Genomic DNA, 21,805 nt, shown 5'->3' with positions numbered 1-21,805 from the left:
TCCTGTAGCTGCAGGGTGTAGTATGACATTAACAGAGCGAGCACTGCAGCACCATATCGTGTGTGTTGATGATTCAACACACACACATACGAACGATAAAAACATTAAGAGGCGCTCGCCTCAAAAGTGAAACTATCGATAAGGATAGGTTCCACTCTTGCTTTCTTCCGTGAGTGATGGGTTTCAACACAGAAATTCGAACGATTGATGTGGTAGAGTCGCTCGTTCGAAAAGTAAACTATTGCTAGAGACAGGTTTTACTTGTTTTTCAAAGCGATAGAGCGGGGGAGGACTCCTTATCGATTCGTTCCAACTCTAAAAGGTATGGGTACCCTTCTGTGAGATCGTGCTCAAAGGAGGAAGAAACCTTTCCCGTGTAGAAAAACTGCAATACTCACAGTAGCATCTGGCAGATTCAATGAAGCCTCCTGTAGACTGTTAGACTACATGCAAGCATGGAGCAGCAATGATCATGACCCCTTGGATCGAGAAGAGAGAAAAATCTGAAGTGGCACACCCCCTAGTTGGGCATATATAGGGGCATCACCCCTTGCCAGGCGCAGAGGGTACGCCTCTTTTGTGCCCACCCCATTGTGTTCACAATGGTGTCGAGGTGATTGTCTTCTGTGAATCTTGCGGAGGCAAGATACCCCATTTGCGAGGTCCTCCGAAGCCTTTTTGGATAAAACCTTTTTCACCATTAGGTGTGAGGCTTCACTAAACATTTGGGTTGGGTGTAGTTGACTGCTCCCCATCAAAGTCCAACTCATTCTGCCTGACAGCAGTGATCATGTTGGCATTAGCTCTTAGTCAAGTTCACTGATTTTATTTAGGGACCACAACACAAGCAGCCTGTTGCACCAGCTGTGCATAAATTCACATGTCCACACTAAATGATAGAAACTAGTTAGTTTGAAGCTGTGTCGATGTTTGGTTGCACCAAACGCCATCTATGCCGTAAAGTCCACGCTAATCAAAATATTGTGGCAGAAAATTATGTTTTGACTATCTGTGGCCACTCAGCGATAAGCACTATTCCTGACGCGTGATTGTTGCGTTCAAATGCTTGATTTTGCAGCGACTTTTCTCAAAAATGTTGCGGTAAAATTGCGGGAACTGTTGAGGAAAGTTGAGAGATACCTAATAGCAACTTTTCTGAAAAATGGCAATGGAATTTGTGAAAATGTACATGAATGTTTTTGCTGTAAAATTGTGGGAACTGGCACAAATTACAAGTTGATGAAGCCGTTTTGCAGTTTTTGCAGAAAATCACAGGAATTTTGAAAAATTGCAAGCCCCTGCATAATTGGGGACATTGGCTGAATTTGCATTAATTTATGTGATTGCAAAATTACATTTTCCTGGAGGGACTGATTAAACAGAATGAAAACAGTCAGGCTGACAATCTGGTACAAGGTTGTTGCCGACTGCAAATTAGGGCTTTCCTATTTCAAACGCAATTGCTATTTGTTAGGTTCATAGACTGTTTACCATTACATCTGTGGTGAGCATTCTTCATCATTATTGCATTATAATTTACCACATTATGATCATCTCAGAAAAATGAAGTACTTGTGTTGTCAATCAGTAGGTTTATTGTTATTTTTAACGTAACATTTTTAACGTAACATTTTGTAGGCTGGAGATACAACCTGTTATGCTTAATAAGTGCAAAAACAAGTCTCTCATGCAATTTGCTACGCAATTAGCGGAGGTTAAACGGCTAAAATAGCTAACCTTCACCAAACAAGAACTAATTCGCTCCTGCTCATCCTACAAGTTATCCAACCTTTCAAAATGATGTGCCATGGCAAGGTGCCAACCGCTATTTTACAGAGGACCTTACTCCTAATAAGGGCTAGGTGTATCTGTACGTTCAAGGAACGCTTGACTTATGGCATTTTCACACTGGAAACGATTGCTTTCGTTCCGTGCCCGAGTACGATTGCCCCCTCCCCTCTCCCCCGGTGGTCAGCTTTCACTTTACAAATGTTATTCCGTGCCCGGGAACACTTGTGTATCTACAAACTCCCATACAATAGATTGTGATATGCAAATAGTTAGCTTGCAATTTGCCAATATACACAACAAAGAAGAAGAGTATGTTAATGTTACATTTCAACATTTGCCAAGTGGATTATGTGGATAGTATTGGAGTGGATGACCAGTTTGTCCTATGGTTTGGACTTTTGTGTCTGTGATCTACTACAAGAGGTGCACGTTTGTGTATTGTCTTCTATACAATGATGAACTTAACTTATGGTGAACCTACGATGATGAATTTATGGTGAAAAAAACAAGTTATGTTGCTAATACCGAGTTGTTAGCATTGTTTGCTTTGCAGTATATATATATATATATATATATATATATATATATATATACAGTATGTATGTATATATATACAGTATATATGTATATATATATATATATATATATACACAGCTTCCGTACAGCGACCAGAAGATCAGGGAAAGAGAACGATGACCCACTGAGCATGGCTATAAATACTGCTACGTCATAGCCTCGGCACTGACGACATTATCGGCGTCATATAGGCAAGTGCGTCACGCGGACGTCACGCTGGGATTACACTTGTGCTCGTCACACTTGGATTACATGAGGTGAGGTCACTAGGATTACGCGTGGTGCGCGGCAGCATGTCTGGTCTTCATCTTGAAACTACGTCGAGACCACCATATATATACTGCAAATATATATATATATATATATATATATATATATATATATATATATATATATATATATATACACAGTATATATATACATATATATATATATATATATATATACATATATATATATATATATATATATATATATATATATGCATATATATATATATACACACACACACACACACACATATCAATGTTAGGTTAAGCAACAAGTCTGTATGCTTGCCTGACTGCTTATGAGTTGACAATGCAGTCTGATATCGGCTAACATGTTAAGTCCATAACGTTACACTACTTCATGGCGATCTAGCAATAGCTTGTCTTAACCAATCAAAAATGCAAAACTAATTAACAAACTAATGTTAATGCTAACAGCAACACAACTCGCTTGCGTTCACTAACCCACCATTTGCCACAGTATATAGTAGGACGGCATGGTGGCTCAGTGGTTAGCACTGTTGCCTCACAGCAAGAAGGTCAAACCCCAGTCTGTCCCAGGTCCTTTCTGTGTGGAGTTTGCATGTTCTCCCCGTGTTCGTGTGGGTTTTCTCCGGGTGCTGTGGGTTCCTCCCACCATCAAATATATATATGTTAGGGTTAAGACTCCTATCAGTGCCCCTGACAAATGGCAAAAGAACTGGAGTTGGTCGCCGGCCGCTGCACTGCAGTTGCCCACTGCTCCTAGTTCTAGGAAGGTTCCTAGCAGAGGATGGGTCAAATGCAGAGGATGAATTTCCCCATGGGGATAAATAAATGACAATACATGGACTTGTTTGTTTACCTCTGTAGGCCATAAAAGTCCAAATCATAGCATAACTGGCCATCACACAGTAAAGAAATAGCAGTCCACTGTTTGGTACAGTTGCTGTTCATTCGCAAGTGTACCGTCCCCGGGCACGCCCAAGTGTTCCCCAGACCACCTTTTCAAGTAGACCCAGGCACGGTTCGCTGTTATGTGCCCGGGTACGGAACACAATGTTCACACTCATCAAACTAACCGGACCTGGGGTCAGTTTGGGGACAAGTGTGCTTGGAAACGGTCCCTGGTCCCCAGTGTGAAACCACCCTTATTCGCTCAACCAGCCAACGGCGAGGCGGACATTGTGTTATTTGCGCCGCGTCTCTCGCGTCTCTCATCTCATTCATGCCGCCCGGGGGCAAAATCTCATCTACGGTGTAAGATATAAGTTGTAACTTATGCCTACTTTAGGACTATTTCAGTTGGTACAACCTATTGCGTAAACTCAGACTTAGTGGGAATTTACGCTCAAACTAATACGTTTGAACTTACGCACAGCTGGTGCAACCTAGTGCAGGGCTTTTACTGTAGCTTGTTTTAGCTTTTATTTGCTCAGTGCCTCACATGCTAACTCCACCTGCTGGATAGTTCTGACTAGTACCTTGCATAATAGTCGACCATTAACTTTTGTAACAGCATCATGGCAAATGATGGGATGATTTGGTCCAGGTTGGAAATAACTGGATTTATCCTTTAAACAGTGGGAGGTGAAAGTATGTGTGGAGGTAGTTGAATGGCTCATAGCAGTTACTTGGTAGCATTAACTCTATTAACTAAAATTCCCTTGCAGCCCAAGTAAACCTGAGAGATGGATCCTGGCATTATGGGGTAATTAATAACTTTAGGGTAAAAGGAAATAGTATTAGTATTTTAAGTTATTAAATTAGCGAGAAATTTATGATTATCAAATAGCACTAGCCATTCACTGCAATTGCTGTAAGAAAATTAATTCTTTAAAGCCCCCCCAAGTGTATTTTGTCATTCTTAAGATAATAATGTGTCTCTGAGCAATGTTGGGCAGTAAAGTCATGCATTATTGTAATTACTTTCCCAGTAAATAGTAATGTAAGAGATTACAATTTCCAAAAAGTAATTATATTACAGTTACTAATCCAAGTAACTTCAAGATACTGCATTACTTTATCCAGCGCTGGCACAGAGCTAAAACGAACTGTGGAGATAGGTCTGGCTATGTGAGACTATTGCGTTGCCAGAACGCGATTCGTTTTTTCTTCTAGGTAGGCAAATAAATAAAAAGTATGCAGTTTGGCTGATTGTTGACTCAAGGAGTAAAGTGGAATCAGTTCTGAATGGAGCTGGCTAAACAGGTTGTACGTCACTTTTTGGAAGAGGGCGAAAGTAACTAGTAACATAACTAGTAACGTAACTAATTACTTTTGCCAAGTAATCAGTAAAGTAATTTTATTAAATTTTAAATGAGTAATCAGTAATCAGTAACTATTACGTTTCCTGAGTAACTTGCCCAACACGGTTTCTGTCATTCCCTGACCAAGGTGATTAGCTACACATTTTTGCCATCATGACAATTGATTAGGTTGAAAATGTCATCGCTTACTTCACTGTAGAGCAGACCTGGGCATTATGCGGCCCGGGGCCCTCATGATGGTTCTGCCTGGCCCGGGAGGTCTAAGACAATCCACACCATTTTACTTACAGTAAGCTAAAAAAAAATCAAATGAGTGATTTTCAATATAATAAATGCTTAAGAATAAGTGCACAGTATGTTTTCTATAATTTAATCTAGTGATAAATGTAGAGGTCACAGCATGACAATATTTTCTTTAACCCCTGGCAACAATCTGGGTTTCTCATGTGGTGGGCAATTATTTTATAGAAGTTCATGGCAGAGCCGGATCTCCAACAGTTGAATCCAAAAACCAATTTAAGATACGTCCTTTCAACACAATAACATTCACACTGCAATGGGACCTGCCTACTTGCACTGTCCAATAGAATACCGCATCAAAGAGTGCCAAGACCTGCTGGATGTTAGCACTTCCGGTTCCCTCATCTCAAAGTCAATGGTATTTTTTGTATTGTACCGGTACTATTACAACCGGTACTACCTAAAAAAACAAAAAACAAAAACACTGTTGGTGGTTCAAGGTATGGTGATAAAAAATCATGATTATCAGTTATATTCACTAATACAGTCAACCACACTCACAATAAGTGAGACATATCAGCTGTACTTTGTTTATGGTTGATTTCATGTAAATTATTTTCGATGTGGGCAGCCAAAGACACGCAAAATATGAATACCATTACCAAAACAGTGATAACTTTCAATTGTACCTTATTATGTGGAGCTGCAGTGTCATTGGGTTGAAAGAGTTTTGATTGCTTTTTGGATTCAACTTTTGGCCATCACTGGATGCAATGTGATGATATTTTCAACACAATCAATCATCATGATGGCAAAAACTAAGAGAATACAGTCAGGTCGAAACTAACCGTGTAATCATCCTTTAAGGTGAGCTATACTAGCAGTTAAGGTAAGATATCATGTTATTAGTCCCCTTGGGGAAAATGATGATGTGCAACATTACAGGTGGGTGGTTACTTCAGATCTAATAAAGGGGATGGTGGTTAATGTTAAATCCTGGTCAACAACCCCCCCCCCCCCCCCCTGACTGAAAACTTCAAAGGCACAATGGTGACTTTGTAGCCATATTTGCTTGTAACATTTGATTTGAAAAGTGTGGTAAGTGTGGTTTCACCGTGTGACAATAAACATATTGTATCTTGTATAAATAATGTTGGTATAATGGGGGTGTAAAGGAGGATCATTTAGACTCTGGGTCCTAGTGTGACCAATGACATTACTGACCAGAGTAGCCCTGTACTTTATTTTAATGAGATCTTATCTTTGCGCAACATGCCCAGAATATTAGAGTAGTGTTTCAATGGGCTTGCCCTACAGGTGCAGAGACTAGCAGCTGGACTAGCAGCAAGGAGCCCTTGACGTAAAGTAAAGAATATTATAGCAGAGGGGGTGAAATGATGTGTGGTATTTAGTGCATTAATTAAGTAAATCAGGCTTATCAAATGCAAGATTAATGTATTATTTAGTGCTTAATATAACATGAAGCTTATTGGCACATTAGTGGAATGTACTCTAGTCTAATATATGGTGTAAATGTGTGACCAATCAGCAGGCCTGGGCTCAGTTCATTTGATATTTGACTCATGATTGTGCAATCTTTTCCAATGATTTCTTCATAGGTTGGATATGCCAGTTTTCACATGCCAGAAGGTTTTGACCATTTGGATGTCCTGGGTATGTTGAACTGAATCCAGCTCTGTTATTATTGACATGATCAAATCAAGCATACTTGTAACAGTCATGAAACAGATCATGCTAGGAGCAGAGACATGGGAAAAGTGGAGAATTAAATGTTATTTAATGGAGGTTTTCATCCAAAGCCCATTACATTACTGAATATTAGCAGGTGTGAACAAAATGGGAGTTCAATGAATACTTCAACCAAATTTCAAACCATTTCAAATCAGAGTATTCCTAGTAAGTGGGAAGTGAAGAAATAATTTTTGTTTTGTCAAGGCTCTTCCTGTTTGTGTCTCTGGTTCTACCATGTTTCAGTACAACCTTATAATTCATATAGCAGTTATGTTTGACTGTGCATATAACAAATACAATTAACCTCAACTGTCATCAAATATACTCTGCTTTTGCAGTTGAACGGTAACTTTCAGAGACAGGTAGAGTGACAGAGAAGTCGAGGGGAGAGAGAGAGACAGGACTGAGAGACAGAAGTCGAGGGAGAGAGAGAGACATGACTGAGAGACAGAGAAGTCGAGGGAGAGAGAGAGACAGGACTGAGAGACAGAGAAGTCGAGGGAGAGAGACAGGACTGAGAGACAGAGAAGTCGAGGGAGAGAGAGAGACAGGACTGAGAGACAGATAAGTTGAGGGAGAGAGAGAGACAGCACTGAGAGACAGATAAGTCGAGGGGAGAGAGAGAGACAGGCAGACAGACAGGCATCAGGCTACTTTGCTGAAAAACAGAACACAACAGTGAGACAAAAACTGAATGATCATCATGCAAGCTCTCTCGCTCACTCTGTCTCTCACTCGTTCTCTCTCTCACACACTTTCTCTCACACTCTCTGGATCATTATTCACATTTTGATGTTTGTTTTCCATCTGAGTCTGTAATATATCTGTAATATGTTATATTAACAATATGTATTAGGTAGGCTAACAGTTTGATATATAAAATGCTTTTGGAGAAAATACGTTATAATTTTCTCCGCAAGCTAAATTGATCTTATTCATAGGCTTGAACAAACTGATGAGATATTGACTGTTTTTTGTTTTGTTTTTTTAAGCGTTGTCACATTTGATAACGGAAGGTTACATGCTGTAAACCATGGTTCTCCCCGTAACTCATTCCATGAGTCTGGGAACTGGTGGCTGGTCACAGTATACTGTAAGTACACCATTGAGCAACTCAAACACTGGTTATAATTTGGATGGAACAGATCCCAGAGCGGGTCTGAGCTGGAAAGATAGTCTGCTCACTCAGTGAACCCAGTGGGCTAGCACAGGGTTTTACAGAGGAAGCTGCAGAAGTGATCCTGAAAGGTTCAGAGGAGCCATACTATGGGACGAAAACAAAAGCCCAAAGCAACGCATCATTCATCATCTCATATACATCCAATCTCAGAACCTCTCTGTTGAGTCACACATAGTCCTCGCACATTACACACTACACCTCACATTGCCTTGTAAACACCTTGCCTAGTACAGCAGATAATAAGCTCCCATTAATACAAGAATTGTGCACGTTTTGAAAGAAACATGACATTTCTCACATAGTTAGTGAATACCTAGTCTCGCTGGCCAGCCTCCCCTCCCTTCTGTGAGGAGTCTGGTGGCGCTGGTCACCATTATGGAATTGCGATGGGCGGCGCTTAGCGGCAGTGCCCTTGGAAAATAGTTTCCAACAATCCAACTTGCCATTTTCAGCGTGTAGCAACGAGCTAGCGTGTAAGTTTCTGCCGTTAGCTTGCCAGCTAGTTAGTTAGCGTTGTTGTTTTCACTGCAGCGGCAGGGCACTACAGCGACACACAGAGGAGAGAGCGGAAGCCGCTCTGATTGACATGGTCGGAGCCAATGACAGAGCTTCTTAAGCGGGGAGCGGAAGTCCGAAATCGACGCTTCCAATGGGAGAGCAGCTGTAGAGTAGGGGAGGGCTTATGCCCGCAGCCTGTTTCCTTGCCGCCAGACTCCTCTCACGTAAAGGAGGGGAGGCTGGCCAGCGAGACTAGTGAATACCATAAGGTTTATTGTCAGATGTGGAGGGAAGTCAGATTTGACCTGTTTCAAGTCAGATTTGACCTGTTTGACCTGTTTCCTTGCCGCCAGACTCCTCTCACGTAAAGGAGGGGAGGCTGGCCAGCGAGACTAGTGAATACCATAAGGTTTATTGTCAGATGTGGAGGGAAGTCAGATTTGACCTGTTTCAAGTCAGATTTGACCTGTTTGACCTGTTTCCTTGCCGCCAGACTTCTCTCACGTAAAGGAGGGGAGGCTGGCCAGCGAGACTAGTGAATACCATAAGGTTTATTGTCAGATGTGGAGGGAAGTCAGATTTGACCTCAATTCCAAGATGGCCACCCCCCCCGGGTCTAATGTTCAAATGTAGCCATAACATGACACAAGTTTCACAAATCTGAATGACAATGAAATCTCCCATTTTTGCATTTTCACAAATATTATAAAAGTTTCACTAATCTGAAAGTGTTTCTTGGTGAGAGTGTAGGGTCCCCTTGGTAATCTAGCCCAGATTTGAAAGGTCTAAATGTAATGGTCTTTCAACTGGACCTGGTTTTATGCCGTCTAGATGGGGAAGAAACAGTGAAATCACCCTTTATTTCAGTTTTCACAAATCGGTCCTTTATTTTATTATAAATAGGAGCATGTGGGCAATCTCTGTTCTCTGTTCTCTCTCTGTTTAAATGTTTGTCCCACTGATGATGTAATCAGTGATGTCATAAGACATTGATGATGTCATCCGTGATGTCATAAGACTGATGGATGTAAACTTAAGGGGCACACCCACACACACAGAGCAAAACTTAAAGGAGAATTTCGTTTTTATTTAACCTGGAGCCCTCTCCTCACATTAATTATTATCTGACGACTCACCCAGTGTTCTCCGCACTTGCATTGCTCCGCACCAACTCTCGTCAAGTCAGTACACAGTCCAACCGGCAGGAAAGTCTCGCGGGACTTAACGAGAGTTGGTGAAACTCACCCCGAATGAGGAAATGAGATCCCTGTAAAGACTAGTGGAAATAGCCCGCGGGTGAATGTTTCTTTAGGGATAATATAATGATGATATGGGTAGAACAAGGGAAGAAAACTGTCTATTTACATGGAGTAACAGCACGCTGCCATGTGGCCCTGACGGAGCGCATTCAAGGACTGGCTTGGAGTACTATTTAGATCACAACAATGCCTACGACGCTCCAAATCGCTGCGGAGAACACTGGGTGAGTCGTCAGATAATAATTAATGTGAGGAGAGGGCTCCAGGTTAAAAAAAAACGAAATTCTCCTTTAAGAGCAATAACATTTTGTGAGCAACACACGTGCGCCAATAGAGCAGGCGACTGTGGCTCAGGAGGTAGAGCGGGTCGTCCACTAATCAGAAGGTTGGTGGTTCGATCCCCAGCTCCTCCAGTCCGCATGTCACATGTGTCCTTGGGCGAGACACTGAACCCCAAATTGCTCCCGATGGCTGTGCCAGCACCCTGCGTGGCAGCTGGCCGCCTTCGGTGTGTGAATGGGTGAATGTAGGCACATTGTAAAGCGCTTTGGATAAAAGTGCTATATAAATGCAGTCCATTTACCATAATCCATTTAGAACAGCATGGATAGCAGGCGGCGGCTGCAGCAATTGTTGTTATTAATGTTACTCCTCAGCGCGCTTGACAACCACTTGACAATGGCTTAGTCCCACCCGTTGGGCTGTTTATTGACGCTGATTGGCCAATCATTAGTGCCCCTCGGTGCTGATTGGTGAGTCGCTTGTAAAACCGAAGAAAAGGCATTTGCATATGCCAGACCAGAAGCAGCCAAACTCAACTCAGTGGAGTGGGTGAATTCGAAGGACTGGACTAGAGATACGTGGATGGGCTCTGATGCCATCCTAATCTGCACATATGCATAAACCATCCACCCGCCACCCATGCAAACAAATTATTTTCTACTACTGTATTTATAGATCTGCGTCCGCCATGCACCTGCCCAATTATTACTCTAATATCTAACGTTACATTATCTCACATTGCGGAGACAAATTTACTGTTTCTGCTTCTGTGGGATTGTTGCAGTGCAAGTAACATTAATCTTTGCAACTGTTGCAGATTACGGGCTCTATCTTCTCCCTGGCCTTAAATTTGCGTTTATGGCTTGACCTAGCGTTATTAGTGGGCGTGGTCAGGCGCATTCCCTAATTTTTCCTCGGCACTAACCATTTAACCACGCCTTTTTAAGCATAGAATTATTCACAACTGTGGCCATTGGCGTGTAAATACGCTACACTATAGCAAGAGCAAAGTGAGAACAATGTTCTAAACACATCGGCTAGAAAAATATAGCCTATCCCTGCCTGGATGTCATGATGAGATTAGATTGGTGAAAGTTTGGACAGAATCATTGCATCGTTTTGTCTCGCTGCCTTTTCTTCTCCCCCTCTGCACGGCAGATGAGGTAGGATGATGTAACAGCCTCTGAATGACAGGGGCTCAAAACTATGGTATAACAACTTTTTTTTCATCGGTTATTGTGCCTGCCTAATAGAAATTAGTGGACTTTCCCCCAAAATAGTGATGGTGGTCATTCTGTGGTGTAGCCTACATTTCAGATCTGATGCTTGCAGTATATATATTTATAAAACGGCTCTCTCAAATCAAGCAATCTGATTGGTTCACAGCCATTGTATAAATCCAGTAACCCACTCCAATAACCCATGGCCATGGGCTAATGTCTTAACCCCTCTCTCGTGCGCCCTCACTCTTAACCCCGCATTTCTAAATAAGACGTAACGTTACTTGGTGTCGGCATACGGCTCTGGTGTCGGGCTTTGCAAAAAGCTCTCAGCTTCTCAGCAAGCGCCAGGATTGGCCAATGTCAACTTCAGTCTCCAGAACGATCCAATCAAATCACCCGCACGTCTATCTTCTTGCTAGAGGTCCCGCCTTACAGTAGTGTTTCAACTGACTCTATCAGAATACCATGCCAGTCGGACTTATAGTATTATTATTATATTTATATTATCATACTTGGAAACCGTTTTATAAAAGCAATATAGCACTCGAGCAGCGTGTGTTGTGGCATATATCCCGCTGCTCAGTTGTTGTTGCTCTAACTGATCAGCGGGATATATTTGCCACAACACACTAGCTCTCATGCTATATTGCTTAAATATATAGCTTGCAGCTATAGAGGCAGACATTGACGCGTGAGAGAGAGGCAGACAGGGAGTGAGAGAGAGAGAGAGAGGGGGGAGAGAGAGTGAGATAGCGGCAGAAAGAGTGATTGAATAACGCCGTGGGTGCATCCGCGGGGCCGGCGCACTGAATAAGGCCTGGTTTTGAAAAGCGCTAACCGCAAAATTAACGCCAGTTGGGAAGATCGCTTTAGGCTGGTATTTAAGGCCGAAACGCCCATTCTGGCCTATTCTGGCACAGCGCCACACCTCTTCAACTTAAAGCACATTTAGGGGCGTAAAAACATGACATTATCTTCCCCGAGTCACGTTTTTTTTTTGCGTTTAACGTTTAGCTAAAAACACGCTCTTGGATACTGATTGGATGGCATTGGCCTAGTCCTAATGGAGAATGCATGCAGTGTATCTTCTCTGCCATCCCAAGAGACTGAAGGAATGTCCTCCTCCTGTTTGACATTCCGGTGACATCATTCACCTTAGATGGACCAAGAATTCGAGGCTCCCTTGCCACTGCCATTTCGTTGGTCCTTTCCTTGGCCCCAACATAGTCAGCTAATGAAGTGCCATGATGTAAAATGAAGCGTAAAGGTCCCAATTCGTGCAGCTGTAACCTCTTAAAAACGTGTGTCTCTGGTCCATAAAACATGATTCTGGATTAATTTGTCGAAAATATAGCAACCCCGTTCGTTCTGACGTAGTTCTCACTTCCTCATCTCGTCGCTTCCCAGGAATGGTCTGTTTCTATAATATATTCAGAACTAACAGTTCCCATTGGCCGCTGGGAGCCTGGGGCGGGCTCTCCCCGAGCGACACATCCAACTCTGGCAGTTCTGAGGTTCTGAGCACTCATTACAGGGAGGGATGACAACAGCATATATGCATTTAGAAGTAAAAACAGCTTTTGCACGGAATGGGACCTTTAAAATATGTTCATATTTTCCTAATTAATCATCATTTCACCTGCCTGCAACACATTGAGTGCCAGCGACGCCATATGGCGTCATTAGAAATTTACCGTAGAGTGCCAGCGACGCCAAGGACACGCAGGACACTACAGCATACAACAGACCCAGGCAGCTGCAGCATTACATCAGAAAATATTAGCAATGAGTCAATGATGTGCTTGAAATGCTTCCTTTCACAAAAGGGTCATTATCTCAGCTCGTAGAAAAAAAGGGCTGTTTTTGCTCAAATCAAGCTATCTTCTCCGGCTCATAACTAAAGAACGGAAAATGGGATCAATAAACTTTTTTTTGCAGGTGATAGAAGAGAGTCTCATCGTTATTTGTGCGTGTTCAGTGTTTACATAGTAATTATTAAAGAAATTATATGACTGTTTTAATATGCATTGCGGCCTATGTGGCACAGTACAGCACCTTTTGCCCAAGGGCCGTGGCACTCAAAGTGTTAATCAGCATGTTCATTTTTATGATCCGTCCCGCCCGCACTGTGAAATAACCTTGGTCAGCGCGGATATAACTGCTGTCCGTGCATCACTAGTCGTGACCCAGGCAACCACTTGGAGACAGTCCCGTACTCATGGAATCAGTAACTGGATAGTCTCACTCAGACAACCATGGTTACAGCATGTAACCCATTGTAAGTGAAAATCCAACTCTGGTTTATGTTTTATATTAACACCCTTTGTAAATGTAACATCAAAACATACAGTCATTGTAGCAACAGCTCTGTCAATCATTTTCAGAGATTAATCATGTTTTTGCAGCTTAAACCCACTTGTAGTAATGTGACTATTTGACTATTTGACACAAATTAAAGTACAAATAAATATCTTATTAGGCTTACTGTGCTTATGCTGTTCACATAATGTTTTATGAGATACTTTTCTTATATTCACCACGCACGCACGCACGCACGCACGCACGCACGCACACACACACACACACACACACACACACACACACACACACACACACACACACAGAGCAGAAAGAGTTGAAGCCATAATCCTTGACATAACACACCAATCATGAAGAAAGGCATTTTAGTGACATTCTGAAAATACCTTTTAACATTCATCTAATTAATAATTTTTTTTTACATTTCTTTCAGCAATGCAAGTGGAAAGGGATTGTGGCTTAAACTCAAAGTTTCACATATCATAGATAATAAGACTTCCCTTAACCATAAACCCACCCAGATACCAGTCTTAAAGAGCCAGGTCATCCAATTCACATTTTTGGATTTCATTGAATTTCGATTTTGTACAGTATGAATTTGAAGCAGGGTGCTGCTGAAAAAGAGCATGTGTACTCAGTGAGCCAGCCAAAGGTCAATGAAGGTTTATATATATATATATATACCGGTATATATATATTAGGGCTGTCAGCGTTAACGCGTTAATCGCGATGCGATTAAGGGCCAACCATAACGCATTCTTTTTTTTTAATCGCGTTAATCGCATGCCGCTATTTTGTCCCTACCCGTACTTGTAGTCAAGCCATTCGGTTTCCTGTCTCCTGCTTGTGCAGGCATGGAAGAGAACCACAGCAATACGCTTCTAAATGGCTCGTTTTACTTAAAAAAAAACTCCCCAAATGGCACAGTGGACAAGTCGAGAGCCGTAGTTTGCACCTTGTGTAAAACGGAATAAAACGGAGCCATCACCTAAAAGTAGCAAGCGGCCAGCTAGCAGCCAGCTAGCAGCCAGCTAGCTAGCGCGAGACTCATCACTCATTCTTCCTTCAGAGTCTCGGATGCGCAGGTCCTCTAACCACTGGGAGGTCGGCTCCAATGGCTTCACGCGATATACATGTTATCAATACACAGTTTCCAATACCGAGCCATTATTCAAAGTTTTTAGCTCAGACACAGCCTTCTTCGGCTGTGTCATTTTGGGTTTCGACTGCTCCACAGCGCCGCCGCCGGAGGTATCGGTTCTAGATATATTTTGTAGACATTGTTACCTCCTGTCTACATTCCACTTCTATTGAATTGAAAAGAAATCTAAAATTCAAGATCACAAAGTACATTTATTTGCATTCATTTGATTCCCAATCACGACACACTGGTAAGAATGATTAATATCTAATTAAAAATGCTTTGAAATGCAAAATAATGGCATTTTAAACATGCGATACAAAGATGCGATTAATCACGATTAACTATAGTTAATCGCAAGATTAAGACAGCCCTAATATATATATATATATATATATATATATATATAGCATGTGTGTGTTGTGGCCCTCCGTGCATGTGTTGTAGTGTGTTGTGTGACAATAAAGACGGGCTGCCGTCTGAAAATCGTCGTTATATATATATATATAAACAACAGACAAAAAGGGCAGAAACACTTGATAATTATTTTGAGATGAACTGTTTCCTTAAGACCAAAGTGTTCAACTTGAATCCCACCTCACCCCCCACTCCCATCATGGCAACCACCACTAGCCGGTGACCAGAGATGGTAACCATGGTAATGATACAAACCACTGTGATGATGTCATCAGGGTAGGTGGATTATTATAACAACGAGTACGTGGCCATGACCCATCCTCCACACTTCCATACTACACCACCCACTGCCCATGTTTCCATACTCAGAGCAGGGCTTGAAATTAGCAACCAGTGAAACCAGTAAACACAAGCAACCAGCCCAATGCTGGCATTTTTTTTTTTACCATTACGGCAAGTAGCCAGGCTGTCTTCAATTAGTCTATTCTGAAAATGACTGGCTGTAGAGAACTTAAAAATGGCTAGAGAAATTTTTAATCCACTGTAGCTGTTTTGGCTACAATGTTACATTTCATGCCTTGCTTCTGAGCATGCAAGCTGGATTTGACACATTTATGTGGATGTTTCTCTCAGATGATTTTTTGACATTCTGTCAGTGATTCAATTATTAAATGTATTGCATCAATGGTAAATATTCCTTGGTAAGAAATTGCCAAAGGTATGTATGGTGACTTTGAATGTGTGGTGAAATTGGCTGATGGGAGTTGTGAGGGTTACAGAATACTAGGTAGCATGCTAGTCATGTGAATGGGACATGGCTGTTGAGGTTGAGCAGCATTGTTATACTGATCCACCCACCTTAATGGGGATCCTTTAGGAGTGGCGATGCCATAGCCTTTGGAGTCCAGGTTCCCTCCGACCTTCATGGTATCACACGGCTTCCTCTGCTCGATGTACTCGTTCATGGTGGACTCCAGCAGGTAGGCATATTTCCCTTTTGATGTGAAAAAATAATAATAACCCTCAGACTCTTAATCATCATTCACTTAAATACATAAAGGAGACAGCTGTCAGATCCTTGTGAATCGATCTTCGCTTATAACTTTACTAATACTTCGCAGAAAATTATGTTTTGTACAAGAATAAATGCGGGCTAATGTCTTCTTTGCAAAAAAAAGGCTGTTAACCCCGCATTTAACCCCGCATTTAACCCCGTAACGTTAGTTGGTGTCGGGCTTTGCAGAAAGCACTCAGCTTCTCAGCAAGCGCTGAGAATGCAGCGCTGCGCTCGAGCTGCCTGTCGGCTTTCCAGAAAGCTCTCAGCTTCTCAGCAAGCGCCAGGATTGGCCAATGTCAACTTCAATCTCCAGAACGATCCAATCAAATCACCCGCACGTTCTTGCGGTCCCGCCTTACAGTAGTGTTTCAACTGACTCTATCAGAATACCATGCCAGTCGGACTTATAGTATTATTATTATTATATTATTATACTTGGAAACCGTTGCGGCCTCGTGGGATACCAGCTTATCAGCGGGATATATTCGCCACAACACACTTGCTCTCATGCTATATTGCTTAAATATATATATATATATCCACTGCTATAAGAACATCTCTCCTTAACATTCACACACTTCAACTCTGTACACCCGGGGTACTCAATTGATTAAAATTCAAAGAGCTCCAGAACATCATAACCTAGCTTGTATTATGATTCATTGCCATTGAAGTGAATACTTCAATGATTGAAGTAGCCTAATAGTACAATGTCTGTATGTAGTCCAGCCTTTCCATTCGACAAGAACATGTCCAGCATGATTTCAGTTTGCTGGACAATTGGAATAAATACCGGACACATATTAGATCTTTGTTAATTGAGCTTAAAAAAATATATTGCCGTAAATTCCCTGCAACAACCATGTTTCTATGACCGGTCAATCAAACGGAACACCCGAAATGCAAGCTTCTTTTGTTCATCGCATAACATACAGCCTACACTATAACCTACACATAAAAATATTCATAATAGGCTATTTAATAGGAGGCTGTGTGGAAATGCAAATTGTGCCTATTTTAATAGAACTCAAATTGTGCTGAGAGGGGATTATTTACCGGACCTGGTGTCCAACAGATTTTAATTTGTCAGACTTTGATGAATTTTACTGGACAAAGTCCGGCAATCACCCGACAATGGAGACACTGATGTAGTCAGTGACTGACTGTTAAATCAAAATAATATGTTTATTTACAGTTTTCATATTTAACTGGATTAATTATAAATAACTATCTTACTATAATAATAAATAAATATCCTTTTCTCATTTCAAGTAAAATAATGGCTGCGTTTAAAAATAACATACAACAGAGTGCTTTGGAAAAATGTCATTACAGCTAATGACTTCCTTGACTTCTTTAATCGCAGAATTATCTATATTAGAGATGAAATTAGCAACTCTCTAGTACTCACAAAGGGTGTTAACCCCTCTCCTAGCCCGCTTAGAACCTTAGATGAGAGTACTATACTCTTGCATTTTGAGACTATCTCTCTAGATGCACGCTCAAAAATAGTACTTTCATCTAAATCTACAACCTGTTTATTCGACCCTCTCCCTGCAAAGTTGATTAAGGAACTTCTTCCAATACTAGGCCCGCCCTTACTTAACATTATCAATAGCTCTCTCTCCTCTGGCATTGTCCCTGCCTCCTTCAAATCTGCTGTAATTAAATCTCTACTTAAAAAGCCACATCTTGATTCCGAGGTTCTTAACAACTTCAGACCAATCTCAAATCTCCCCTTCCTCTGTGAAGTTCTTGAAAAAGTAATCTCGACCCAATTAACTGACTACCTCTCGCGTAATAAACTTCTCGATCCCTTTCAATCTGGTTTTAGATCACTCCATAGTACTGAAACTGCTCTTACAAAAGTAACCAATGACCTTCTCCTCGCGTCAGACTCTAATTTTTCCTCTCTTCTCATTCTATTAGACTTAAGCGCAGCCTTCGATACAATTGATCATAACTAAACCGCTTATCTAACTACATAGGTATCCAGGGCACTGCCCTATCCTGGCTAAAGTCATATTTGTCTGATAGGACACATTGTGTCTCATATAAAAATATTATGTCCACATTCTCCTCAGTGGAGTTTGGTGTACCGCAGGGATCAGTCCTGGGTCCCTTACTCTTTGGTGTTTACTTACTGCCTCTTGGCGAAATTTTCCGTAGATATGGCATTAACTTCCACTGTTATGCCGATGATACCCAAATTTATATACCAATTAGACCAGACGACCGCTCTAAACTCGCTAATCTTGAATCCTGCTTAATCGCTGTTACAGATTGGATGTCTAAAAATGTCTTGCGACTAAACGCCAACAAAACTGAATTACTAGTTCGCACCCCTGTATTTATCTGAGCTAATCATTCCTTATGTTCCCACGCGTACTCTCCACTCACAGGACGGTAATTACCGTCCCTAAAATTAAGAAAAAATCAGCAGGTACCAGAGCATTTTCTTACTGTGCTCCAGTGCTGAGCGGGCTGTCTCAAGCCAGCAATATCAGTATAAACTTAGACTTGACCCTTTTTAATAATATGGCATCAGTCGACCCAGTAGCTTAGATAGAAAATCGAATAGCTGGTGAATAAACTTAGTCCTGAACTGCTGGCCGGGCTATCACAAGCCAGCAGTATCAGTCTAAACTTAGACCTAGACTACCTAGACCTGAATTAGCAGTATAGTATTAGTCATCCTAGTATGGGCAGAATGGATAGAATATCTATAATATCCGCTGAATAAACCTAGCCCTGAACTGCTGAGTGGGCTGTCTCAAGCCAGCAGTATCAGTATAAATCTAGACTTGACTTTGTAATGTAGTATCAATTGTCCCAGCAGTATCGACAGGAAATTATTAGCTGCCAAACTAAGTTCCACCCCTGCGCAGATTCCTCTGTACCGACCCCCCCCCCCCCCCCCCCTTCTCTCTCTCCTCCTCAGGTGTCCTTCATTGGCCTGACGTACACCCCCGCCGCCGCAGCCCTGGATCCGGTCGTCATCGTCTGTACTGGCTCTCCCCCCTCTCCTCTTCTCTCTCTCCTCCTCAGGTGTCCTTCATTGGCCTGATGTACACCCCCACCGCTGCAGCCCTAGGTCCGGTCGTCATCGTCCCAGCTACCTGTCGTCACTCTAGGCCATCTACCCACTACTCCTTCGCCTGCCTGACACCCTGACACCCCGGCCTCATCATCACCACCGACCCCTATCCTCATCATCCTGGTCACCTGTCGTCACTCCGGCCCACCTACCCACTACTCCTTCACCTGCCTGACATCCCCCCCCCCCTTCCCCTGGCCTCATCATCACCTCCGACCCCTATCCTCCCCTCCTCTCCTCTTAATCAATGTCACCAATGCGGACTCATGGATTACTCAGCTCACCCTCGTGGAACTCCCAATGTTTTTACCCCTTTTTCACCTAGCTAATTAGCTAGTATTCTCTGAACCTACGAACACTTAAAGACTATATTTTCTATTTCTTTTTGGACTCTACCTTTTACATTTTCAACTCTCTTCCCTGATCTTAGGATCATTTAAAGACTACATTTTCGTATTCCTTTTGTTGGACTCCTATTTACATTTTCAATTTTCTGTTCTTTTGTAAATTTTATTTCCATAATCTGAAACTCTGTAAATGGTTTAGCCCGGCATCTCTCGGCCTGTCCCCAGATGGAGTCCATAGCAGGACCCCTACAGTACATCGGCCTCACAAGGTTCTTCCTCAGCCAAGTCACTGAGGCAATTCATGTGGCAATCCATGTGGTGGAAAGGTTTTCTTGCGTGCACTGGGGGTGAGGGGGTGCCGCTGTGTCCCGGCCTGGCCTTCTCTCCCACGCCTTATGTGTGTGGGGGCGGGGGCCGGGGTGGGGGGCATCGGTGCTCTCAATCACTGGTCGAGGGCTGCCGGTAGGTTAGAATAGCTTAGGTTAGGCGATAGATTAGCTACAGCCTAACTATAGGCTGTAGACCTGTTATAGTGTTCAGGCTAAAATCAGACTAGAGCAGAATAGGACAGACCAGACTAGGCTGTCGATTAGCTAGATTGCCTGTGTCCTAGTTAGTTCTGGTTAATGTCTAGAGTGGTCAGTTTGTCTGATCTTCTCCCCCCCTCTCTTTCTCTTCCCCCTTCCCCTGCTCCTTCCCCACCTCCCCCTTCCTGTTCTCTCCTCTCCCACATTTCCCATTCCCTCCCCACCTACTCCCTTTCCATGCTCTCTCATCCACCACATCCCACCGCTCTCCCCCCTCCCTTCTCATGCTCTCTCTTTCTCCCCTCCCCTGCTCCTTCCCCTCCTCCTCTCCTCCCCAACTTTCCCCATTCCCTGCCACTTCCTGCTCTCTCCCCTCTCACATTCCCCCTGCTCTTCCCTCTTCAGCAAAGTCTCGTGGGACTTGACGAGAGTTGTGTCTCACTGACCTGACAGGCGAAAATGGGATGCCTGTAACTACCGGTGTAAAGAGCCCGGGGGAGAATTGCAGTCTGATGGTTCCTTAGGGAACAGTTTATGACGATATATGCATCGAAAACGGGAATAAAACTGTCTATTTAGATCAGTGATCCTCACTATTTCTTCGATGAGAGCCGCACTGGCAGGACAAAGTCAATAGGAGAGCCACGTTTACCGCAAAACACCAAAAGCCACCCCAACCAAGCACATCTGACTACCATTTTTTTGTGTTTTATTGTTTTACACACACACACACAAACACACACACACACACACACACACACACACACACACACACACACACACACACACACACACACACACATATATACCAGTTTCCCATAGAAAATCTTTCAGGTCTGGAGGGATTTCGAAACGTACCCCGACCGCAACGGTGGGGGCCGTCGCTGGCGACGCTAAAGTTTTAGCTAACCTGTTCACATCTATGTTCGCAATGGCATCCCAAGTATCATCATACTATTATGGGATGCGATGCGAACAGTTGTATTATGGGATGTGCGTTTCCCAGGCAACGACACACGTTGACACGTTTTGGAACAGCGCTGCACGCTGGCACAATACTCCTAAAAGCAAAATGCTTATTGTTTTGAATGATTTGGCACCCTCTATTACTGTCAACACCAGTATTGTTGTATTGTAATAATATGCCATTAAGGTTTATTGAAATTTTGGGGAGAGCAGAAAAGAAAAAAAAAAACCAAAAAAACTTTTTTTTTGCGAGCTGCGCAATGAGGAACTAGGATTTAGATGGAGGAAAAGCACGCTGCCACTTGGCCCCCACGGAGCTCCATTACTAGGACTCGCTTGGACACTATTGATCTCAAAACAACGCCTAGGACGGACAAAAACGCTGGGGAGTTGTCAGATCATAATTAATATGAGGAGAGGGCTGCAGGTTAAAAAAACGAAATTCTCCTTTAAGAGTCTGTCTGCTCTGGATTAAAACTAAATCCTCTTTTTCGCGGTCTACTCATTTTAGAGCACGCCATGTGAAATTACTTCTATCTCTCGCCTCTCCTCCGTCCGTGTGTCACTCTCTCTTGCAGCAGCACTGGTAAGGCAGCATCGATTCGGATATTTGAT

At 42.6% G+C, this 21,805-nt stretch overlaps 1 protein-coding gene across 2 annotated transcripts in view; it reads right to left on the bottom strand.

The window, feature by feature from the left end:
- Positions 1 to 21,805, bottom strand: part of LOC310775230 (glutamate receptor 2-like) — a gene marked incomplete at its 3' end in the record, with an annotated part of 221,612 nt that overhangs the window by 37,933 nt on the left and 161,874 nt on the right. For both annotated transcript variants that reach the window (XM_083635345.1, XM_083635346.1), the window contains one exon: positions 16,055 to 16,190. In XM_083635345.1, coding sequence (XP_083491471.1) covers positions 16,055 to 16,190 — 136 coding nt within the window. The remainder of the gene's footprint in view (positions 1 to 16,054; positions 16,191 to 21,805) is intronic.

Source organism: Poromitra crassiceps, assembly GCF_964638095.1.
Source record: "Poromitra crassiceps genome assembly, chromosome: 4".
In the NCBI taxonomy this organism is placed as follows: Eukaryota; Metazoa; Chordata; class Actinopteri; order Beryciformes; family Melamphaidae; genus Poromitra; species Poromitra crassiceps.
The sequence above is the reverse complement of the archived record's forward strand: the minus strand, read 5'-3'. Positions and strand labels throughout refer to the sequence as shown.